Source organism: Pempheris klunzingeri, chromosome 18 (assembly GCF_042242105.1).
Source record: "Pempheris klunzingeri isolate RE-2024b chromosome 18, fPemKlu1.hap1, whole genome shotgun sequence".
Classification (NCBI taxonomy): domain Eukaryota; kingdom Metazoa; phylum Chordata; class Actinopteri; order Acropomatiformes; family Pempheridae; genus Pempheris; species Pempheris klunzingeri.
Window position 1 is genome coordinate 19,605,984 of NC_092029.1, and position 24,725 is coordinate 19,630,708.

The 24,725-nt window shown below is 41.2% G+C and overlaps 1 protein-coding gene across 3 annotated transcripts in view; it reads left to right on the forward strand.

Moving 5' to 3' along the window:
• The first annotated feature begins 1,754 nt into the window (after positions 1-1,754).
• Positions 1,755-24,725, forward strand: part of ankrd6b (ankyrin repeat domain 6b) — a 39,022-nt gene continuing 16,051 nt past the window's right edge. For 2 of the 3 annotated variants that reach the window (XM_070849436.1, XM_070849438.1), the window contains exons 1-3: positions 1,755-1,828; positions 17,301-17,644; positions 24,558-24,656. In XM_070849436.1, the coding sequence (XP_070705537.1) occupies positions 17,519-17,644; positions 24,558-24,656 (225 nt within the window). In that variant the 5' untranslated portion in view covers positions 1,755-1,828; positions 17,301-17,518. Of the gene's footprint in view, positions 1,829-17,297; positions 17,645-24,557; positions 24,657-24,725 lie in introns of all 3 variants that reach the window. The other variant, XM_070849437.1, reaches the window with a different exon arrangement.

Sequence of the window (24,725 nt, forward strand, 5' to 3'; positions counted from 1 at the left end):
AAGTCAGAGATCACACTGTGACTGCAGCTCTGTATTGACCACACAGACAGATTGATAGATTCTAACATCACATGTTTTTTTTCATTATTGTTTTTACTTATTTATAGCATCACCGATATGCAAATTAAATTTTAACAGTGCATTAACTTATTCACTGATTTAACAATTATACAGCGTATAATTATTGCACATTTCACTTTCCATACATTTTCCAGCATTACACAGCATTAAATTAGAAGGGAGTATACTGTAAATCCAACAGTCTGTTCTCAGATCCACAAGCCCTTCTTCACATGTACTTATCCCCCAGTCTTCGCTTGGTCCTCTCACTGTGAAATCAACACTGGTAAGCACCATACGTGTGTGAGGCCACAGCTCGCTGCATTGTGGATAGATCAGAACGAGCCCTTAGGTTAGCGCGAAACAATTTGGATCAGCTCCCATCGCTCTGACTCACTAGATGAGACAATACCGTTTCCGTACACCTGAGTATGTCAGTGCGAGCAGAAGTATCACCTGAGAATCACAGACCGACGGGAGTCTGCGCCTCTCCAATATCTGTTCCATTCTTTGGAAATATTGTCTTTGTCTGACAGCAGATGAAGAAGAGCACTGAAACGTCCAGGTATCTGCAGACACACCCTTCCTCACCAGGATGGGGCCATGGCTCAGGGGCCACACTACGGACTGGACTGGAGAGGACTTACGAAAGCATGGGGAGAACATGCACACACACACACACACACACACACACACACAGAAAGGCCCCAGGTTTAAACCACAAACCTGCCCGCCAAAACTGGAGCCTTCAAGCTGTGAGGCAACAGAGCAAACCGCCGCACCACCAGCTCTCGTGGATTCTCAATGAGATTATTCAAAAGGGGAAGTGGGGTGTCTGTCGTGGACATAGATTTATCTAAACTACATACTGCATTAGAAAAAAAACTTGGAGGAGAACCACTCGGCCTGCTGTATAATGTTTTCTGTGGGTCTGGAGGAGCTTCAACCAGTCTGAGACAATGATGTCATAGTGTCATCAGGGGTCAGCTGAGCTTGGGTGACTTCACCTTTCTAGGCTAATTCTAATTTTTAAAGAGTTTTAAAGATATGATCTGTGTTCCAGTGTCACACTACACACTGACTCTAAGATTCTGCAAGGCCAAGCACCACTCATGGCACCTCTCTGCTAAAGGTGAAGGTAGGATGTGTATGCCAACAAATGTCAATCAAAATGCCAATTGAATGTAACCGAATGATAAAAGTTCCTCTAACAGTGATTGACTTATTTGTTTTGTCCCTATAGATCTCTGAATGTATAGTTTTAATAGTTTAATCATTAAATCATAGAATGTTTCTTTGACGTCCCAGTCTGAGTGGAGCTGCACTTTCTTTCATTGGACTACTTTAAAGACACTCGGCAGTTTACTTTAGACCTTTATTAGGCGACATGTCAGCTTGTCTCACCTGTCTGTCTGTCTGTCTGTCTGTCTGTCTGAACCAGGGAATCACTTCATTTGAGGGGAAAGTTAAATTGTGGTTGAACTGAACTGACGGAGTGTGTCGGCAGAGCTGTTGACATGCAAATTATACAGAGAGGGAGGCGGCAGCAGTGTGTGTGGGGGTGTGTTGTGTGGGGGGGTGTGTGTGTGTGTGTGTGTGTGTGTGTGTGTGGGGGGGGGGGGGGGGGGGGGGGCAGACAGCAGCGGCTCGCCGTGTCTTCCCACTCTGTAGCTCCCCAGCACAGTGTGCACTACACGGGACTGTCGGACTAACGCTAGCTAGCACCGTCTGCTCCTGTCGACACTTGGCCTGTCAGCTTCTCCTCCAGGTCGGTCCCTCTCACTTCTTACGCTAATTTGTCGTGTTTTCTCTGAAATATCAGGTTTGAAATGGCTGCTCTTTTTTTTGTTTTGTTTGCTTGTTTGTTTTTTTTGTAAAGTTACACTGGACGCGACGAGCTGCGTTGCGCTCCTGCTGACATGAATTAACTACGTACCTCCGACTTCGACAGAAATCACTGTAATGTCCAGACAGAGTGAGCTAGCTAGCTCCTCTGTGGTCACTTTCACGTTAGCCTCCTCATAACTGTAGGTTTTGTTTGTGCCAGGAAAGCTCAGTTTCTAAGTGCGCTTTTAACTCCTTAACTCCAAATCACAGCAGTACACCTACAGTGCTGTTACAACTTGTTACTTCCTAATGCAAATGGCTAAATAATAAGTTTATTGGCACTTTATTGTAAGATTAGTTATTGCTTTGACGCCGCTTTCGCTCGCCTGTGTACATTTCCTAATCCCCAATAATCGCCAATATGTTTAATTTCCATTAATAGGTTTCCTCAGAGCCTCCTTAATGTATTCCTGTGTCTGTGCTGCTCACTGTTGAATGACCTCACCGAGGTATTCCCTCAGTGTTCTCACTGCAGTCACACTGTTCCCCTGTGTGTGTGTGTGTGTGTGTGTGTGTGTGTGTGTGTGTGTGTGTGTGTGTGTGTGTGTGTGGCACTGATGTTACAGTTACTAGTCTTACAAAATGGATATTTAATGGGTTTGGTCTGCACTGAGAAGAGACTAGTGTAACCACGTGTGTGTAAAAGATGTCTGACAACAAGAATAAATTAAGCTGTTAAAATATTAATCAGGGAACGGCGTGCAAAATAGCCTGATGCAAATTAGGCTCCAGCCCCTGAAAAAAAAGGCCAAGAAAATGTGATGTAAAGCAGGCTTAAGTGAGATATTCTCTGCTGCAGGGAACTTAGCCTCAGGCTTAACCTAAATATTTAAATCTACAAAGGTTCAGATTGAGGGTAGCCTGTTTAACAGTTGAAGATATGAGCTTATTAGGGAAGGCTGGTCAGTAATGTGTTATACAGTGGAGGTGATACGCAGCAACGATACAGCACTCGTGAGTGGGTTTTGTTTAGTGGGTGTTTGGTGTCTTCAGGGGTTCCCACCAGAACAAGGACTCATCATTAGAGATCGACTTAATGGGACAATGTAAGGCTTCGGCTTTTACTTTCTGTTCTGTGGCACCTCTGACTTACACCCACCTGAAACTAAATCTTAACAAACGGTACTCTCTGGTCCTGAGGGGTTCTATACGTTATCTGGGTTATCTGGATGTTACATTTTGGGGAACCCTAGTGCCAGGAGAATAAAATAGTGATCCAAACATTGATGAAATCCTCTGTTATGGTGTATGTAATTTTATACTGCAATGTTGATATATGATATAAAGTATTGAAATTTATACATTATAGAAAGTAGTCCTACTCCCTGATTTTCACCATTGTGTTCAATTGCTTAATACACCCGGAGATATTTAAAGGACACTACAATGATTTAATATTGCACTTCCTTAAAAGTATGGCTCTTGCAAGAAGCAGTTAAAAATAAAAACAAAGAATGGTCGTGATCTGTCAAACAGAAGGTGAGATATTTTGACTTTTACTGAAAAGTGACCGTTAAGCCCCCCCTGCCTGGTAAATGCCCACAGATTTTAACACCCCATCACACTGCTAGTTATAATACAGTCGGTTTTCTGTTGTAAATTGTTGGTCTCTAAACCCAATCCAGTTAATGATACCATTTAAACCTCTTAATCACTATGGAGCAATGTTTTCAACAGTGCGTCTCTGATTTGTTTGTACCAGCAAAGGCAGGTAAGAAGATTGCCAGCAATCAAAAATGTGGATGTAAATTCGACCCAAAATTGGATGTGGACAGGTGGTCACAGAGCTACTCATTTTATAAACAGTACTTATCACCGCCTAGTTTTATACTGTACTGAACAAAACGGTTTTAAACAGCAACAGGAACGACACTGTGATATCGTATGGCTTTATGCTCCTGATGCTCCTGTCAAAGTGCTGTTAGTGCGATTACCTTACACTGATGATTCATCCATTTTTAGTCATCAGTCATTCTACTTTGCTGTTTGGTTCTCAGTTTCCAAATGTGTGATTGTGAGGAAGAAATGGCCCTTCATGGATTCATGGAGTTTCCATTGTTCCCAATAAGTTGATATTTTTTAGAGACAGAAGCTCTCCACCTGACATGTCCTCTGTGTGAACGCACCCACACAATCCCAGTATGAACAGCCTCACCCGTCTGTCCGTCTGCTCATGTCCCTGGGGAGCTGATTAGCACAGCAGAGTGCTGACAAGGTCAGAGGTCACCAGGTGTATAATGGGCACATAATGTGCCGTAATGGGCCACAGGGCGGCAGGGTTGAAAGGAGGGGGGATTTTACAGGCTTCAGCAAATAGACGCTGTATGAGAGGTGATTATTAGATTTGTCTGTCAGATGGTGAGATGGTGCCTATTGTGAGCATTTGTCGTCAAGCGCAAGTAAAGATGCTGAGGTCTGTTAAGTCCCATGATGCTTTGTGAAAAATGCCACAGTAGTTTTACTATTATTTTTAAGCACTATAATATATTAAATCTATGATATTAATGCTGTGTATTGAAGAGATAATATGATTTTGGAATGAGATTCACACATTACAATCTTAAACCCAGTGTCAGGTGGCACTATAATAGGACAGACTCTGTGTTTGTCACAGCACTACTTCTTAGTGAGGCACTGGTGGTGCAAGTGAATAGCTCTGTGGCATAAGAAAAGGAGCTTTCTAAAGTCCTTTGCCTTACAGCGGCTCTAAATCCCGGTTAACCCTTTATTGGTATCTTAAAACCATGAAGTCTACTGCCATGCTCAGCCCCTTGCTCTCTCTCCTAGTCTGCATCTGCTGTCATTAAGTTCTACTAGTACAGGATTAAGGAAGGTGGGGTAATATTGGTGTATGGTCTCTTTTTTCACAAGCAGTGTGAAAAGAGACAAAGGACGAGGGGGGGGCGGGGGTTGTCAGCTGCCCCACAGCTGACACTTTGCTCTCTCCAGCTGGGGATGAGGGACCAAGAGCAACTACACCTCCTCCTCCTCCTTGTTCTAATTGTCCATATACACAATGTGTTTGTGTGCATTTGCAAATGTGTGTGCATGTCTAGCAGGCAAGTTTGTTATTTCTTAGACTGTAGTCATTGTAGACGTACATTAAAAGATAATTCCAGTTTTTTACAACTTGGATTTTAATGTCTTTGGTCATCATATCTACATTATTGGTTACATTATGACAACACTGCACTAATTATTGAGAACTGCAACATCACAAAGAAAAAGTCAGATGGGGCAAGAAATGTGGACAGTCAGACAATTGGTTCATCCAGGTTATGTAAACCGGTGGTACACAAGGACCCTCCAAGGGATCTCTGATGAAACTGGGAAGTTGCAAGGTGATTAACGGAATAGGATATAAAACATGTCTGGAACACACAATTATTCATTTTTAGTTTTTTTTGACAAAAAATTTGATTTACTAGATAGTTTTCCTCTTTAGGCCTGAAAAGACTATTCAGACACAGCAATAAGCTTGTTGTTGTTATTTTGGCAATCTTTTCCACAATGATTGACAACGCTACAGACATAAAAGCAAAATTATATTAAACTAGAATTATACTTTAAGGAAGTGGGAGGGACCATGTGAGATTGTACACTGAATGACCACATAGGGTGTTATGTGATGCTGTGGTAATGCATGTGCTAGCTCACGGGTGGTGAACTCATTGTAAGGCCCAACTAAAAGGGTAAGACGTCTCTCAGAAGAGCATAAAGTGCCTTTTCTGCTCACTGCTCCTGGACAATGAAACAGGGCCCAGGAGGTGATTGTGGCTACCAGACTGGCACAGATCGTCAAACTCACAGTCTTTTGGATGGGTCTTCTTCTGTATTGTACCGCTGCATCCTATAATCTTATCACACTGCGACACAGTCATATTTAACCAAGTGGTTCTTGCGCTGTTTCACAAAGAATGTGAGATTATTTGTAGTGATTCTTAAGATGTCATGAGATGATATCAGGCCAGTACCCAGCATCACTGATAGAACATAAAATCTAATACCAAAAGCAGTGATTAAATACAGCACATATGAACATGTAAGTCTATAGTTCTCCATTTGTGGAACATTTTTACTTTTATTTCAGTTACTAAGTCCTGGGGCTGGGCCAGAAAATATATAGATACAGATAATTTAAATTGAATCAGTCGTCACACTGGCATAGAGGTGAAGATGAGTACCAAGTCACTGCAACATCCCTGTTTGTTATCCAGACAGAGACCTCTGTTGCTTGTCATCATGTACTCTTAAGAGGCGACTTGCCTTTTAAAAAGCAGCTTAATCAATACAAAATGTTGTCTTCGCAGACCTCCAGTGGATTAAGTTCCTACCTTGCTGCATGTGTACTCCTTGGTGTGTCAGTACACTGTGACATCACTATTAAATGTGCTTATGGGCTGAGCTTTATTTGGCCCTGTTTGCAAGCCACTTGTTCAATTGCAACAGGGCTGGAGAAGCAGGTGGGGGAGATGCAGTGATAAACTTTAATTGAATCTCATTCACTGCTTTTAAATGGTGGCAGAGACCATTTGGATTCAGTGTACAGATGCAGTATGCAAATGTGTGTGATATGAGTTTACCAGTATGTGTTGTCAATGATGCTGTTGGTACGTTCTGTCATTTGTTGGTGTGCCACAGAGAGCAGTCATTCAAGTTGGCAGTGCCAAATAGAATTGAAGTGGAAGCCACCCCCACCTGACTCAAACCGGTCGGGTCTTGAAGCTGTAACATGGCACACTTCTAACCACACCCGCCACCCATCAGTGATGATGATCAGCAAACCAGAGAGGGCGGTGAAACACTGCTTTTCAGCCTGCTGTCATAGTCTAAGAATTAGTCTAAATGTTAAGGTTGTTACGAAATAGTTGGTCAGCTTAGCTTTATGTTGAGAAATATGCAGTGTGGACACGAGGACAGTGCTGTAGCTTCTGTTAGTCTTAGCATTTGGCTCAAGTAAACCCTAAAACTGTTCTGCAGACGGAGAGAAACCAAGGGCAAGGACAGTAAAGATCTGATGTGGACATCTACTTGGTACTACATTAATCCAGAAAACATGTTGTGTCTGAAACTCTCTCTGTCTTCCAGCTGTTATTTTAGTGTTTAAGTTCTCATTATGTACCAGGAATAAACACCACCGTCTCCCAAACGCCACATATCATCACCCTGAGCGTGAGAGTGGGCTCAGTTCCCCTGGAAGATTTTTGTTTTACAAATCCAATTTTACAGCATTTACACATCATTTGATTATATAAGTTATAAAAGGAGAAAAGAACTAGGAAGCTACTTATTAACAAGATCTGCTCAAGGCTGCATTCAAAATATTGTCGTCATGTTACTGGTTTGTTGTGGTCTTTTTAATAGCATTAACCCTTATATTATTCAATGTCTTTAAAATGCCCTCTGACCTACAGCAGAGTTGTACTAAAAGGCATTACATGTTGTTATTTTCAGTCTTAAGTTTAGGTTGACCTCTGTGCTATTTGTGTGCTGTGGATGGCTATCACATCTGGCTCAGCTGTCACATGGTTGACAGAAGGCTTGTTTCCAGCAGCGACCTCAGGATTAACCAACAGTATGTCAGCCTCCCTCGTCTCTACAGAAATGCACAAATGTTTGGTTGTAATTAAACTGATAACATTGCCGAAAAATATTTGGCCTGCATTCTCTGGTGTGTTTATGGACCATTTTAACCACCATAAATGCTTCAGCCAGCACAGAATCTCTCTGCCTCTGCGCTACAGTGAGCTAGCTAGCACTGAAACAGATCTTGGATTATTGAGTTGGTCAAAGTATTGTTTTAATCTGGTTTTGGCTCTCTAACCCTGACTGTTGCAGGAAAGACAGATGGCTGAGTTTTGAGTGAAAGTGGAGGGAGGGGTTGAGGGGGACCACTTGTTTAACACACACACAGTCATGTCACTGATCATTCACATGTACAGTATGAGGGAGGAAAAGCCCTCCTGCTGTGAAAATAGCTGCACTGTTAAGAGCAGTTTAGGGGAAGTTCAAATCTTCTGTTGTCACATTCAGTAACAGCACTCTCATTCCAAGGGTGGATTTACACAAAAAGGCTGATATTCACACCTTTGTTTTTACTTACAACCCATATCTATCAAGCATCTCTGACTTCCGGATCATGGTAAACCTAACCTAGGACCAAAAACACTTTCAGCATTCAGGATTGTGTGTCATGTTCTTCTTTGCATCCCACAGAAAGTCAGTCTCACAAATTATTCTGTTTTTGTCAAAGCGATCTTTTAATAAGCATAATGTCATCAAGCGTTCCCAAAACGACTCTCTTCTGACCACAGCCTTCTGGCATTGCCTAGCAGGTCAGAAGTGTAGCCCTCCTAAATGCTGACATTGATTTGTTAAGTCCCAAAAGTAGGTCCCAAGATGTATTGTTCTGAAAATGTATGGTCAGGTAGGACTAATTTCCTACTGTGAGAAGCTTGTTAAATATGGCCCCAGATCAGATCTTTTCACACTTCTGTGATGGAAATGGTTTAGCAGAGGTAGTTAGCCACCCAGATGTTGGCATACTTCATATCATCATCATCATCATCATCAATGCAGTCAGCTGATGAGGGCCTCATAAACCAGATTCATGATAATAATAATAATAATAATTTATGTTTCCAAAGAATGCACAGTGAAGTCCCGAATAATAAGTGTGATTGCAGATCAACCATATTTTGTCATTAGCACCATAGTGCAATTTACCTGGTTCATTTAAATTTTGAGAAAACCTTTCTCCAAATCATTTTATCTGTGCTCATAACTGTGCATATTCAGGAGCTCTACAGCTTTGTATGATAACAAGCCTTTTCCAAGCCTATTTTAGAAATATTTTCAGCCTAATTAGATGAGTCTTTGCCTGGTTTCATGGTAGCTAGAGTCCATTCTTTGAGTCAACTCTCCACTTTGAATAATTTCTCTGATTAAAACTGCAACAAATGAGCATTTTCACTATTAATTATTGGTATTTAAGATATAAAACACCAAAAAAGCAGCAAATCCTCACATTGACAGGCTAAAGCAAAGCACGTTAGCAGGCTATGCACATACTCATAGAACTAGAACCACATCTAAGTAACTTCTCTTTCCTTATGTTAGAAGGATTTGTAGGAAAACGTGTTTATTTGTATGTGTGAGAACTCACGCAGAGCACCATGGGACTTGGGTTTGTGAGTACTCGTACAAAGAAGATGACCCACATAAGAGGGAATGTATTGCATTCAGTGTTGTAGCTCCGAGCACTGCAGTTAATTTTAGTGTATTCATGCCCTGCTTTCACAAAGGTGATATAATCTTTCATCCTCAGATAGAGTCACACACTCCAGTGAACACTATACTAACAGAACGCGAGCGTCCGGCGGTCGCGTAGCATCACGTAACATCGGTCGCCCTCTGTCCACACAGAGTCTGTCAAATATCCTTCTGTCATCATGGAAAGAAGCCACATACCTATCAGCTGTGCACTCGAGATCAGACTGAAGAAGTAACCAATCCCGTAAAAGATGGGGAGTACTTCCTTTCTTCCCACGTTTGTACTTTTTAAACTGAAAATGTACATTTTATATTGTGATATTTAAACGTTTCTTTACTGGAAATGACACATAATATAAATACCAACTCTTTGTGATCTCCCTCCAGCCAGCTGCTGAACATATGTAGGTTGTTGTAGTGAAATGAGGCGGTATCATACAGATAACTCCTCATTTCAGCTTCACTAATCAGCCGTTCCTTGTCCAGTATGGTGTACAGCAATGTGACAGAAATAGAAACTGGGCATCTGCATCATGCAGTGAGGACAGTCCAATAGAAAACAAGGATATCAAATTGATTTTGAAGCTAACGCTCGGTCGCGTTGCTTGCTGTTAGGCTGTGACATCTAGACTTTTTGTTGCTGGGTGTCAGAGAGCATTTAATCACCTCCTTGAAGAAAATGTGTACACTTCTATACACATGAGCAGTGTTTGAAGTGTGAACGGTGCTTTTTCATAAATAATAATATCGTAATGTGAGAAGAAGAGGCATGTTCCTGGGAGGGGGAGAAGTTAGAAGTCTAAAATCCCAATTTGAGTGTTCTTTTTCTGCTCCATTAATACTGTCTCTGCATAATAAAACTGAGCATCTACTATATCAGATTAAAAAGCTAAAGTTTTTTTCCTCAAAGTCACCAACGAAATTTTTGATACAGAATAGGACCTTTAATTTATCAAGCTGGGTGGTAGAGTAGGCAAATCCCCCAACCCTCCCTTAATCGTTTAGCTAAAGGGAGGCTGTAATACAAAACCAGTTATCACAAGCCACATTTTTGATGGGAGTAACTATTGGAAAACAGATGAAAATGCAAGACAACATTCCTTTCCTGACATGTAGGCTAAAGAATGTTTGTTCAGAAAGGAATTTCTGGGGTCAATGAATGTCGGGTGTAAAATTCCCACACCCAGTAAAACTTCAATGAAACTTTTTCTGGTTGGGGGTTTTGAATGGGCTGCTGTGGGATATGTTGACATTGCTGGCATACTTCAGATATCAACCGCTGTCCAGGGTCGTAAAGGATGCAAAGTTGCCGTGTCACTTATCAGTCGTGGTGTCAGTGGGGACAGCTACCTTGTGACACCCATTTCAGCGCTGCACTGTGAGCAAAGAAAACAAAACACTCCATGTGTGTCAGTGACTTAGCATGGCTCATCAGCTTAACACCGTCTGCAATTCAGAGCTGTCAATAGTGTCGTGTTAATTTGATTTAGTTGACACACATTCTGTAGAAAACTGCTGAGATCTCACACAGAGTCTATTTGTGTTGCAGTGTCAGTTATCACGTTACGTAACATGTACAATATGCATGTGTAGAAACTAAAATGAACTGCTTTTTAGTGGTCATAAATTACTTGGTCTTAAATTTCTGTTATTCTAATGTACTAGTTCAGGGCCCTTTCGGAGCGCGTGCCCGTTGGGCTCCTGGTATTGCTGCACGCAGCTTTGTTGGTGGGGTGTGTTTGTTTGGAACATATGGCCGTTCACACTGTTGTGCAGCAAAGACGGTTCACTCTAATTTCACAATAACAATTTCATTCAGAACCAACCAAAATGATTAATTCAGAGAGATAATACTTGTAAAAACGCAATTCCAGTTAAAGTGCATAATAGAAATCACAAGCAACAACATAAATGTAGTCAGTGATGTGCCTTTGAAATATGCGTAATTTATTCTAAACACCGGTGTTCCTTGAGGAATTCACTCACAGAATTATTAATTACTAATTAGCTTAGCACAAATAGTGCTACAATGCATCAAAAAAGAAAAAAGACCCCCTCTGGCATAGATATCTGCTTATCAGCAGTATTTCTTAAACCCATTACACATGCAGTTTATGTCGCTAACACTTCATCGAATGGGATATTACTATTGCTTGTTTTTAGCTCAAGTCAGTGGCTATTAACATAATAAAAATAAGCATTGCGACCAGCAATAGCAGTAGTTGGCAGCTTTTTCCATTTGTGGTCAAGCCAGCTGGCGCTTAGACTTTGATGTGTGTCTATTCGTGCTGTTATAGTAGTGGTAGGTGTCCAGTCCCTTTTTGGCCCCTCCAAGCACTGGTGGGACCATGACAACAGAAGCCCACCAAAGTCTGCAAAAACCATGTCAAGCACGCCGGTCCAAGTGCTGCTGATCCAAACAACTTCACATTCGACAGTCCTCAGCAATACACCCAAGTGTGAAGTTGAGAGGATGAAAAACACACACAGTCACATACAGACAGGGATTCCTTCCTTTATAGCTGGGTAAGCGCACTGATCGGGTCATTTTGGAATGTGTGGTTCTCTAATGAAATAGCTTGTGTGAAATATTTGCTGCCTGCATGTGTTTGGGAATCAGTCAGGAAGGACAGAGCAGTATGTCACCGAGGTTATCAAGTGAGGCACCTCTCATCACAGCTGTTTCTCTGAAGGAAGCCCATCATACTTCCAGCCGGCTGAACAGCAAGTTTCAACATGTCAGCTGTCAGAGAGGCTGCTTCGACCCAAAGCATGAAGAGGTTTTGCTGTTTGTTTTCCTGGTTCATTAAACCCCATGCAACTAACCACTGTTTAAACAAATGAGGAGGCTTGCTATGCACACTATATGCACTTTCCCTCATGTTTTATAGGCTATTCATGTACTATCTGTATTTTTTAATTGAAGAGGAATTTGTAAGGTAAAATAAGTGCTAGTTGCAGCACAAGATATGTCTAAGTCTTCGGGTTGTCTGAGAGGCATCAAGATCCAGGTGAAGGTCACGTTTCTTAGTAACTGTTATCAATGTCTCGAATACTGTAGCTTTTAAGAGACTCTTAGGATGAGTTAGTTAATATCTTCTGGAGCTTTTGTAAGTATAGCCTTTAGTTCAGCTCTAATGGTATGAGAACTGAGGGTTTACAATGATAAGTGGGACTGTCACTTTTTGCAGTGTGTCTACAGTTAAGGTTTAATACAGTAGAAATTGTGATAAATAATAATAAATACAGTGATTTGAAAGTAGGAAGAAATACACAACCACAAAGGGCAGGATGCATTCCAATGGGGTCAAACTTAAGCAACCAGGCTGTTGAACTCAGACTGACCCAGACTTCTCCCTGCAGGGAAGGGTGATAAAAACACATGAAGACCCGAGGCGTGGACAGGTCACTCTGTCCTCGTATAGAAACTCTGTATAACATCTGTGTTCCCTCAAGACTTTAATTTGGCTTCCAGCGGCAATTGAATTCATTAGCTCCAAAAAAAATGTAATTACTAAGTTTCCATCCAAATGTACGGTACATTTTAAGAGAATGTCCAGAAAATCAGCTAAAGAAAATGCAAATGAATGTGTTTGCATCCTCAACACCCCTCTGAAAAAAATGTTCCAATTAAGTTATGTTTATTCATAGGATTATATGATTTGGAGAAAGATACAGGTATTCACTTCCCAACTGACAAATAAATGCATAACCAGAGTGCGCCATTGCAACAATATACCCCATACAAAATAAACTCTGTCAGTAGTATCCATTTAGATGATACATATCACACACATTCAGCAGTTTGTCGTTATTTCTACAAGTGAAACATACAAACACTTCTTTGGGATGTAATAATTATTTTTGACAATAATGATTAAATAATGCAAGCACCAGTAATGTAGTTGTTAACACTAAATGTGAGGTGGCTGGTTTTAAAGACACAGATGAACTTAACATATTACTGGGAAGTATACCATAAACAACTAAAATGTACTAATAAAGACACTGCAGTGGTATATTTTATTGTATATTTGTCTGGTGTAATTGCAAACAAAGCAGTTAGTAGTGCAGTCAGTAGTTATATTAATTAGTCATATCAATCTCATATTATGTTGTAGCATTATGTTGTTTTTTTTCAGTAGCAGACAAGTACCTTCTCCCAGGCAATCGTGCTTTAAAAGCTGCGTACAGCTTTACATACATATAACAAATATATACATTTAGGAGTACGTGTACAGGAGTAGGAAGCAGCACAGAAATGGAGCAGTGTGTCTGCATGAGAAGGAGGCTGTTTTTCAGGAGCAAGCAGGTTAATAAGTATTCTCCAGGGCCTCCTCCCTGAGCCATGTGAAAAGCAAGGGCTTGGCATTTCTTGTTTTTGAACCGAGTCCTGAGTTCCAAAAGTTTGCACAAAAGCCCCGTTGCCTAGCTGCGTGTGAGGAGCCTCACTGCGACTGCCAGGCCTGCTTTGTGTTCTTGGGTCTCTGACTGAACAGGATCTTCTGGAGAATCAACTGGAATGCAGTTTCGGAGAGAATTCCCCCTTCACTTAATCTTATTCAGTTTTCAGCTGGCAGGAGGGAGTCTTTCAAATGTTACCATAGTGAGTTAGCACCCTTTTCTGCTCAAGTGAATTGACCTCTGAGAGTGAGGTTTTTCATGCATTCTTTGGCATTCCACTTTGTGTGGTCTCAATTTTGGGAATGTGTCAAGGATACAGGATCTATCTATCTATCTATCTATCTATCTATCTATCTATCTATCTATCTATCTATCTATCTATCTATCTATGGTATTTTTTCGGGCTTGTGCACAAAAAACTGATGTATGGTTGTATTAATGCATCAGAGATTTGACAGATGTGGTATTGCTCTGTTTTAAAACCCAAACTGTCCAGTGGAAATGATTTGGCTGAGGAACAGTATTGCACAGCCATGTTTTATGGTTGAGTTGAGATGAAGGGCTAATGACTTGGAAATAATCCACTTTTCTCTCTGGTTTTAGCCATGTATGCCTGCGGCGCGGTGAATCAGTCTTGTTGATTTCTTCTGTACCATGTTATCATATTCTCTGCTGTGTTTCCAGCAATGAAACACACAGTCATTAGAGGGGCTGTCATCACAGATTACACCCCAGGGATCAAACAGGACATGCCTCTTCCTCTACACAGTGGATCTGTACAATCAGTGTTTAGTCGTAAATGCTGTCTCTCATATCCTTTGTTCATCTCAGGTTACCACTTTGGAATTTGTATGTATGGTTTCGTAATGCCCCTGTTGAAAGGAATGATAGCATATGCTAATCTCTTTCACGGCTCGTACTAATTTTATAGATCTAGAATCATTCCAAACACTTGATGTTCATACGTTTGTTCTGTTATATTTAGTTATAGCCTTTGGAAATAAGAAAGATGACCGGCCCTGGCAATGTGAATTATGTTTGCTAAAGGCATCTAAAAATAGCAACTAGTCTTTCAAATTAAAAAACAAAACATATTTTGTAACTGCCCTTTAGAATGACGCCTAAAAGTGTTTCCTGATTAGACACTCCTTTTAGAGTAACCTCAAAAGTTACTGAATATCACTGATGAAAAATATGTCTATTGTATGATGCCACAACACTATGGTTAAGGTTTGGTTAGGTTTAGGCACAATAACAACTTGGTTAGGGAAAGATTGTAGTTTGTGTGTAAATAACTACTTTGTTAAGGATAGGGAGCTACAAAATAATAGTTACAAAAATAATATTTTCCTTGGGAGGACAGTCTCAAATAATTTTTGTATGAAATAAACAATATTCCATCAATTTGAATAATATTATATGTTCAGAGTTTTAACAGAGACAAAAGAAACTAATGTTGCAGATCAGAAAATAAAAACATGACATTTTCCACTTGCGTAGCAGTAACAATGACATGGGTGGAAAAAAAACCCCCAGATAGCTCATGTTTTTGGTAATGTTATATCAAAACTGCAATCAATTTGGACATTAGAGGTAGGATGTAAAAAATGTTCAGCTTCCAAAGAGAGGCAGGCCAGAATTGGAGAAGCAGTGGTTTAGAGATCATAGTCATACAGCTCCACTGAGGTTCACAGTGGGGATCAGAGGCACATGCAGGGATCTCTTAAATAATCTGACCCTGGCATCATACACCGACATTAATCCAGTTAATTGAGGGCAGCAATTGGATGAACCCAAGACTGTGAGAACCTTGACTGAAGCCTTACTGTGGGAGAGAAAAGGAGCGTGCTGTGGCTGTTAAGAAATGCTTCATGGCAGAAAAGTTGAAAATAGTGTGTCTGCAGCCACTTGTTTCTTCTTCCCCCTGCTACCTCCTAACATTCAGAGAACCACCCCACTTTGACTGCAAATGAATGCAGAGAACACAAGACCGTTGAATGTGACCAAAAGTGTTTAAGTATGTGAAATAGCATTTTTTTTTTCTTTTTTACCACATTGAATTTTATTGGATGCAATCAAATTTTCTTTTACAAAATTATAAAATGAAGGGAAATGTTCAAAGTGATCTAAATTCAATAAAAATGTATAACCCAAAATCTGAGATGCAGCGTGTTTACCAAATTAAACATGGAAAAGGAGTCTCTACTTAACTTCTTTGCATTGTATTGAAAGTTCTTGATGAAGTTGCAGTCTTATCTTATCTTATGTGTGGCTGTAGGATAGAGCTGGTTGTTTTGTTGTGTATTCAGCTCTATGGCTCTTCTCTAAACCCAAACTCTCCAATTCAGAAGTCATTCTCCTTCCTCTGTGTGCTGTAGTCTGCTCTAGTGCGTTGTGTTTTGCTTGTATGGAGCTTAACGAGCATGGATTATCCTGGCCACAGTTCCAGTTTAAGAGCCAATAAACACCTCATGAATCACAAAATGCAACTTTCTAACAGAACACACACTTTATGGAAGGACAAACCCCTGAAGTACATGTCCGTATGCTGTAATTGGGACCTCTGACAGCACAAATAACCTGGAATAGAGGCTCTTTCGTGTCAGGACATGCTTAGGGAGCCTGTTTTCACTGAAATGATCACCTACTCATTTTATGAGTTTGGATTAATACCTGGCAATAAAAGAAGCTGACATGAAAGAAACCCACTTACCCAGACTGAATATTTATGATACTCCAAGGCTTGACTGACTTACCTGGCTTCCATTACTGCCATCTGTCAGACACCATGGATAGAAAAAGTACCAGCATATCAATTGTTTATATGAACTCTTTCACCAGAAAACATTTTGTGTCCAGGGATAGGCTGAAAATACAGAATGGCCTGAGAAAATCAGCCTGCCAGTGGAGATCCACCACCATCCACAGAGTCCATGTCACACTTCACAATAATTCTTAATTGTCTGAAGCACAACAAAGGTGAAGAAGTACAATATCTCTATCTGATTTGTTGTGAAGTAGAAGAAATACAGTACAGTTGAACTCTTTGCAAGTCACTCTAGATGGGAGTTTTACTGCTGCGATTATGAGTAGAACTCAACTCTTTCACTAAGAGGAGAAAAACGTTGATTGACTGTTTTTTTTCTTTTACAGCCATGATGTTTTAACACATTTTCAGAGCTCAGGTTTGAGCCCATGGTCATTTTCTGAAAGTTACAGATACAGTCATTTACACTAGATTGAAGCTACCTGGAAAGCAGATGAGACCCTGGGGCTCTGCAGCCTTTTCCCTTTTAGTTACTCTACCTTCCCTGTGGTTAGACCAAAACCACAGGGGTGCGTCAGGAGAACCCACGAAACCACAGAAATGTGGCTGTGCCGTCTGAGGTGGTTTCTAACTTTTTTTTAGTCATTGTGTGTGAAGGGCTTGCCTTGCAGTATGGCAGGCACTCACTCGCTGACCAAAGTTAACCCCTCTTTTTGGCTCTCATTGCGGATTATTTCAGTGCAGCTCACATGATCCCACAGGGACTCTACATGGGTTTAACAACCTGGACAGTAGGGATGTTAGGCCACTCTGCCCATTCCTCCCTGTTTTCCTGTTTGCCAGCCTATTGTGAGTGGAGCACATGCTGGCTTGTTTTCACTCCTTCTGCTTCCTGTTCTCTTCCCAGTAGCTGAGAGGATGATGGGGAGTAATCCTGCCAGTTTGTGGAGTTTGTAGCAGCAGAGGAAATAGCAGCACTGGCCGTCTCTCCAGCCCCTGTTTGACACCTCTGTCTGCAGCGGAGCTCACCATGAGTTAGAGGGCATCTGAGACCATCGCCACAGCTGCCTTCCCCATCACCTGGAGCACCGTGTCCGACTGTGACAGCAGAATCACTCGCCCTGCTTCATGAGCCAGCAGGATGCGGCTGAGGTCCTCGCACTCTCCGAGCGCCTCCTCATAGCTTCACACAAGGGACAAGCCGACAATGTGGTCCAGCTTATCAACAAGGGTGCAAAAGTAGCAGTCACCAAGGTGAGTGAGTGAGTGAGTGAGTGAGTGAGTGAGTGTGACACTTAGGTGATGCTGGTATCATTCAGTATGAACATGAATAGGACCAGAACTTAAAGTCAACAATAGGTTGTTTTTTCCCTCCGTCTACACCATTTTGATCTGAACTACAGTGAAAACAACCAAAACAGGGGAATCTGATAATTGTTGAAAGCTTAGCTGGCAGACATTATTTCTTGTCTAACAGGCTTATCACACACCAGCATGTTCTCCCTGATAGCTCAGATAAAATTACCTCTGGTGAATTATCTTTTTCCGGGTACTCCGGCTTCCTCCCACAGACCAAAGACATGCAGGTTAGGTTAATTGGTGACTCTAAATTACCCGTAGGTAATGAGTCTCTGTGTGTTGACCCTGTGGTTGGCTGGCGTCCAGGGTGTACCCCGCCTCTCGCCCAGTGTCAGCTGGGATTGGCTCCAGCCCCCCCCTTTTGTTTTCATACCTACCTTTTGTTTCAGTATTTTTTGTTTCATATGAACACATAACATAGATACAGTCCCTAGATGTGTACAGTGTACAGAACTTATCAGCGCTCTTTGGTGGAGACAAACTATTCAGTGGTGACTATATAACCTCAAACTTCATTTGGAATTTCCGTGTGGTTATCAAACTGCATGTTTCATCTGTCTCGCTCTACTTTCTGTCACATCTCATAGTCTTCATCACTGTATGGAGTTTCTAAGAAGTCATTTAAGGCATTTTGAGCCCTTACAAGATAGTTTTGACAGTGAAACACCAGAAAAAATGTCTTAAAAATCTTAAAATACATTCCATGCTCTCTACCTCCACAATTTCAGAATTTGGCAACTTTGATTTTTTAATATGACCATGAGTATGTTCGTTCTCTGTTCCTAAATATCAAAACTATAATTGCTACTTCAGTGAATTGAACTTGGGCTCAGCTGAGCATCAGTTGACCCAGCATACATTCTCCATGTTGAGTAACCTCCAGTAGAGGCTGGCAGTGAGTTGTACGCACCCAGATGTTTAACAGTATCACAGCTGAGCTGCTGCATGGCCAGATGGATCACTCTGACACAGCTTTCAGTTCAGGAGTTACATACACACAAACAGAAACACGCAGTGTGACAGTCAGAACCGGCAACACAGTCCCCTTAGGCTGTGCTTTATTCTGTCAACCCAGCTCTCACCTCCTGGAAACACACCAAGGTTCAAAAGGTCATTACCAATACACAGGATGTGATGTAACACTCCCTTGTGCTAGTTTGGACCAATGCTCATCTAGAACAATGGCCTGGAAGTTAGATGTGGAAAGGTTATAGGCACAACACTGCTTTACTCATTTTATTCTAGAGCTGTGTGATACGACCAAAATCTCACATACCAGTCATTTAATATCCAGACAATGATACAGATCACAACACAGCACATGTTCTGTAAATTCAATAAATAAATAATTTAAATCGTCACATGGATAGGCATATAGTCCAGGAATAAAAGGTACTCAATCATATTTGATCATTTTTATCTTTTGTGCAAGTTTTCAGTAGGTGGTAAATAAGGTTAGTGGTGTTTTGAGTCTGTTGTGGGGACCGGCCTGTGGCATCATTTGTAAAGTACAGCTTTATGGTCTATATCTTTTCCTTCCTAAACCACATCCACACAGAAGTAGCAAAAGTAGCCCCTTCTTTTAGGCACAAGCACCTTTTGTTTTTCTTTTTTGACTGGTCAGAGTCCTTCTCCTGCTCACCATTCTTTGTCAAGGTCACTCTCCTCCAAGTTCCTTTTCTTCATGCAGATTTCCTTCTTCTTTCTCTTGCATCTGTGCTGTGCAGAACAACACATTGTCTAAATGGTGAATATGGTGATATCGCTCATCCTTATGGTAGCCTATTGGGACTAAGACATAGACTGGCTGATTTAACTTTTCTGTTAACTGTCTATTAATGTGGTCATTTTGTAATTAATTCTAAATATTTAACATGTTTAGAATATTAAATTAATAATAGCAATAAATGCAGCTGAATTTTGTTTACTTCCTGTGTCTTGAGCCACGATTATCTCCGCGTCCTTCAATCCTACAAAACCCATGCTTCATTTTCCAGTGCCTGTGAATGTATTTCTGCCATAGGTAATGCATGTTTCAGCCAAGATGGCAAGAAAAACAGCCGATGCATCTGCTGCACCACCGTTGTCAGGCCACCACACCACAGCACATCCATATGCAGCAGGTTCAGTAACGTGGGAGATGATGCAGCGGTCATAGCTCCTTCAAATTTTGCCACATTGTTGTCACAGCTGTGACACAGCTGTGCCTCCACTTTCTCCCAGTGTGTGTTGTGTCTCCTGTGTCGGTATCTCTAGGAACATTCTGTGCCTTTGCTATCTTTTTGTATTCTTTTCTTTGTTTGTACAAAGGCAATGATCTCCTCTCTTAACTTTCTGGACACTTCTCTTGACTTTACCCATATTTCTAACATGCAGCCAAACATCACTGTGAACAAACCTGTAGCCAGTCCAGGTGTTTGATGTGTTCTATCTCAAGCACACCTGATGTAACTAATGAGGCCCTTGATTAGTTGCATCAGGTGTCTTTGAGACGACACCTGATTTACAAATAAGTGCTCTTATGAGGGATTCTATACAGGAGGTTGAATATTTTTTTTAGTTGTTCATGTTTAAGTTGTTCAGTGAACACAGCAGGTGAACTGGCACCTCCACCTACCAGTCCACACTCTGTGCCATGGTCCGTCACCCTCTACCAAGCCAAGTCCCTACAGTCTGAGCTACTGCCGCTCCAATGGGGGTCAAATTGCCAAATAAGCTCAGTGAGGGTGCTGCTGAGGAGGCTTTAAACCTGCAATAACTGATTATTTGTTTGCCGTTTGATGGTGAGCAAAGCACTTACATATCAACTTGCATATGGCTTTTAGGTTAGTTGAAATTTGGTAGTAAACAGTCACTTATTTACACATTCAGAGTCATGTTCTGGCCACCCAGTTAATGTTAGTTCAGTACACACACTCTTTTAGGTCTGTTTTAGTCTCAACCAACTCCTGAATATCTGGCTCCTTAGCTGCTAAAAGCTCCACTATGCTCACCACCTAGTTTCTAACTGTGTCTGTCTGCTGTTTGGTGCAGAGCAGGTAGGGTTTTTAGGGCTTTTCTCTGAAAACAGCTGCCTGCAGCAGCCAAAAACTACGCTGGAAGCTGTGAGAGCAGTGAGAGTGAACCAAAATGGTTAAGTTGTGGGCTACAGCAGCTAACAGCTAAACAATGACCTGCAGATTCACTTGATAACATAAAATGTTGATTATAGGTGCTATAAGAATGCTAACTGATGTGGTTGGCAAACATGATGCTGTTTTGGATCACTTTGCTGGGGTTGCTGGAGTGTAAACTTCCCAAATCAGGACAGATCAGCCTAATCTCTGATGCAGTAGAAACCCGAAAATATTTTCTTGCACTAGGTTAGATCAGAAGCTAAAGACCACTCTTATATCCATTCTTTGAAATGTGAGGCAACAGCCAGCAGCCAATTAGCTAGGAAATAGGGGGAAATGGCTAGCCTTGCTCATCCTTGCCATTGTGACTTAGCCAGATGGCCAACCGATACTTTAGGATGTGTGTTTGATGATGTTATATCTGTGTACCAGTTTTGGGTCCCACTAAGATGTGTAGCACAATATGAAATCACCAGATAACAAACCGTGGCATCACTCTCATAGATTGTTTGCCGTTACTATATTATCAGACCTGTAACATAACATGATTTTCTGTGGCTTAGTGCAGGCCAGTTGTATTGCAAAAGATTAATGTGTCCATATCTAAATGATGTGAACAGCCTGTATCTGTGTGAAAGAACTATGTTTGCATACTGTGAAGAAATGAAGGTTATTTAGGCCACACACAGGTCAGCCAGGTAGATCTCCACATCGTTGATCTTGACAGTCTGCAGTATAATCCTGCCGATGAGGCCCTGGCCCCCCCAGTTTGTTGCACCAGACGTAAAAACAACAGGTCCTTTGTGGTGCATGTTTCATGGATTTAGGAAATGAGTTTAACTTTTTAAGAAGCAAAAGTTTTAGGCACAAATCATTGGTTAAATGATTGTTTGTAATAGTCTATACATCAGATACCTGTAATGAAAAGAGACTTTCCTCCATACTGGATGTTTTGGTGTGCATCATGTCATTTGCATTTTCTTTTCTGGCACTGCATACCAATTTTCCATGGCATCATATTATAACAGCTACAACAATATTACATGCGCCGCTTCGTGCTCTGATGATTTTGTTTCAACCAGCTGTATTTGGGTATTTTGGCAGAGTGCCATCGTGAAAGCTTAATCCAGGATAAAGGCGGCAGAGTTTCAGATGAAACATTCCTTTGCTCAGGAAAAGGATTGAACTATTCCTACAGGATTGTAGGAATAGTTTTGGAAGGCCAATATGATGAATGGATTGAGACTGAGAAAACATAAAACAGATGTAAAGAAAAGAAGACAGGAAGGGCAAAGTAGGGGGTTAGATGGAACCATTTAGAAGGCTGGCAATAAAGAAGAGCATTTGTGGAAGAAGAAAGTGAGGAGATGATGGTTGTGCTGACCACTCTGGGTTTACCTCTGCAGAGGCTAACTAGGAATCAATAAAAACAAATGAAAGCCATTGTAAATACTTCATATTAACACTTCTCATTCTCAGCATTAATTTCTGTAACATTGTTCAGCTCACATCCACTGCTGTGTTTCACTCTACTAATAGGAATATTGAAGCTGCAAGTTATCCCATCCTAACAAGTGCAACAAAAAGCAGTCTGCACATACCCACACAGACCTGATAAGACGTCTAATCAGGCACAACAAGTGAAACAACTGTTTAGGCTTTTAAACAATTGTGAATTGTGTATTGAGCAGGCCATTTTAAAGATGGAAAATACATTTGTCACTGCTCCCTGGTGGACAAACTATGGGATGGAAACTGCATGACTTCCTGTACAAGCATTTGTCAAATGCCATTTACTTTGAATATGTTTTAGAATATCTCAAAGAATTGAGGTTGGGCGTAAGCCAACAAAGCATTAAGATTTGAACAGGACACACCGAACCGCCAGAGAAAAACCACAAACAGCCCTCAGTCAGTCCGGAGACAACAGAGGCTCCCCGTTGGCCTCAGGCCCGCTGTTTACCTGAGCTTGGCTGGTGGCTTCCTTCCAAGCCAGGCCGAGTGTAAGTCAATCTGAGGACCACATGAATGCAGAGCAGAGCTGAGCCGCACCCAAACAAAGCATGAACCTCCAAACGCTGAGATAATACCCGGGGTGTAATGTGGCTTGTGCTGTTGTGTGGGAATACACACTGGATCTGTAATTAAAGTGTATTTACTCAGTATAATTATAGATTAACAGAGATCACCTGGATATTGTGTTTGAAGTTTGAATCGTTACCTACCTGCTGACTTCCTGCTCTGTCATTCTTCTTCATGCAATTCATTTCGTTGGGTATAATGTTCAGGATGTCAGGATGTGTTGCGAGCTTTTAACCTAATCCTCCCAGGGTGTATTATACTAATATCTCCTGGCTACTGTAAGTAGGAGTTTCCCGCTGTCAGCATTTCTTATGTCATCTTACCCCCCACAGTTAAGTGCAGAGTATGGTAGTATTCCAGCTGGATTTAGTGTCAGTTTACACAAATGACAAAAATCACTTTCATTACTGTCTTATTAGTTTTATTAGCCCAATCAGGGTCAAGCTGGCATGCCATCCAGATGTGGATACATCTCAACTTGTGATCAATTTAGCTTGTAGAATACATACGTAGAATACGCCCTAAACAGTTATCACACTTCCCTGGATATATGACTTTTTCTGTGTGAAGATCTGCCTCTGCCATTTTTCAATGAAGGTTAATCTTTTGCATTCATGTATTTATGATATTAGCAGAGATGGTCTTTGTTTCCACTAGAAACTACAAACAAGAAGACAATCCAGACACTCCAAATGTATGAATATAACGATCAGGAACAAAGAAATAAAAAGCCTTTATTGTAGTGGCTAAATCATTAAAAAAGCCGACAGGTTTTGACCACTGTAGGTCTTTGCCAGGGCTTCATAAGCAGACAATCTGTATAGTAGCGACATAAAACATAGAAATGAGTCTATTCCAAATTTTGCAGTATACATTTTTTCACAGTTATCTCTTAAAGTTCTTCATCTCTCATTCATGAACTCATTTAAGATTTGTATGTTTACTTTGATGTATACAGTTTTCAAAATGCATTTTTGATTTTGTCCACATAACTGTAGGGGAAACATATTCTATAAGCTTTCATGGTTTGCATGAAGCTGTGTTGGCTGATCCAGCTCTTTGGGGAGGGCACTTTGGGCCGACGGGATTAGCATTGCAACGAACAAATGTTTTAATTATCGAATAATCTGCAGATTATTTTCTTGATTCCTTGATTAATCGCTTTGACTATATAATTTCAGAAAATAATAAACAGATTCTTTAAACAACCTCAAAAGTAAGTAACCTTTTTGCATCGGAGCCCGCCCATGGATCCTTATATTGGCAGGATGCAGAGTTTATCCTCTGCTCAGCTCACATGAACAGCTGTGCACATCATGCATTATTCTCCTTAACCGTGGATTAAGGATTTGTTTGTTTTCAGTCGACTCATTACAGAGATGGATTGTACTCTGCGGCAGATTGTCTTCAGTCGTGCCACCAGATATGACCACAGTTGCTTACACTGCAGTGATATGTGACTCACTGGACTGTGATTCTGTATGTGGGACAGCAGGGGTGGGTTTCCTTACTCGACTTTGTCCGCATCGGTGGGGAGTGTGTGTGCTCATGATGCATGTACCTTGGTGTTGTGCTCCCTGGGCTTAGTTGTTTGTGTTTTGTGTCCACAGTATGGCAGAAGCCCCTTGCATTTGGCTGCCTACAAAGGCCACATTGAGGTTGTGCGTATCCTGCTCAAAGCCGGCTGTGACCTGGACATCCAAGACGATGTGAGTAAATTCATCTGTCTGTCAGCTGAGTCGGCCATGTTTCCACTTTTCATCCACTTCCAGCTTTTG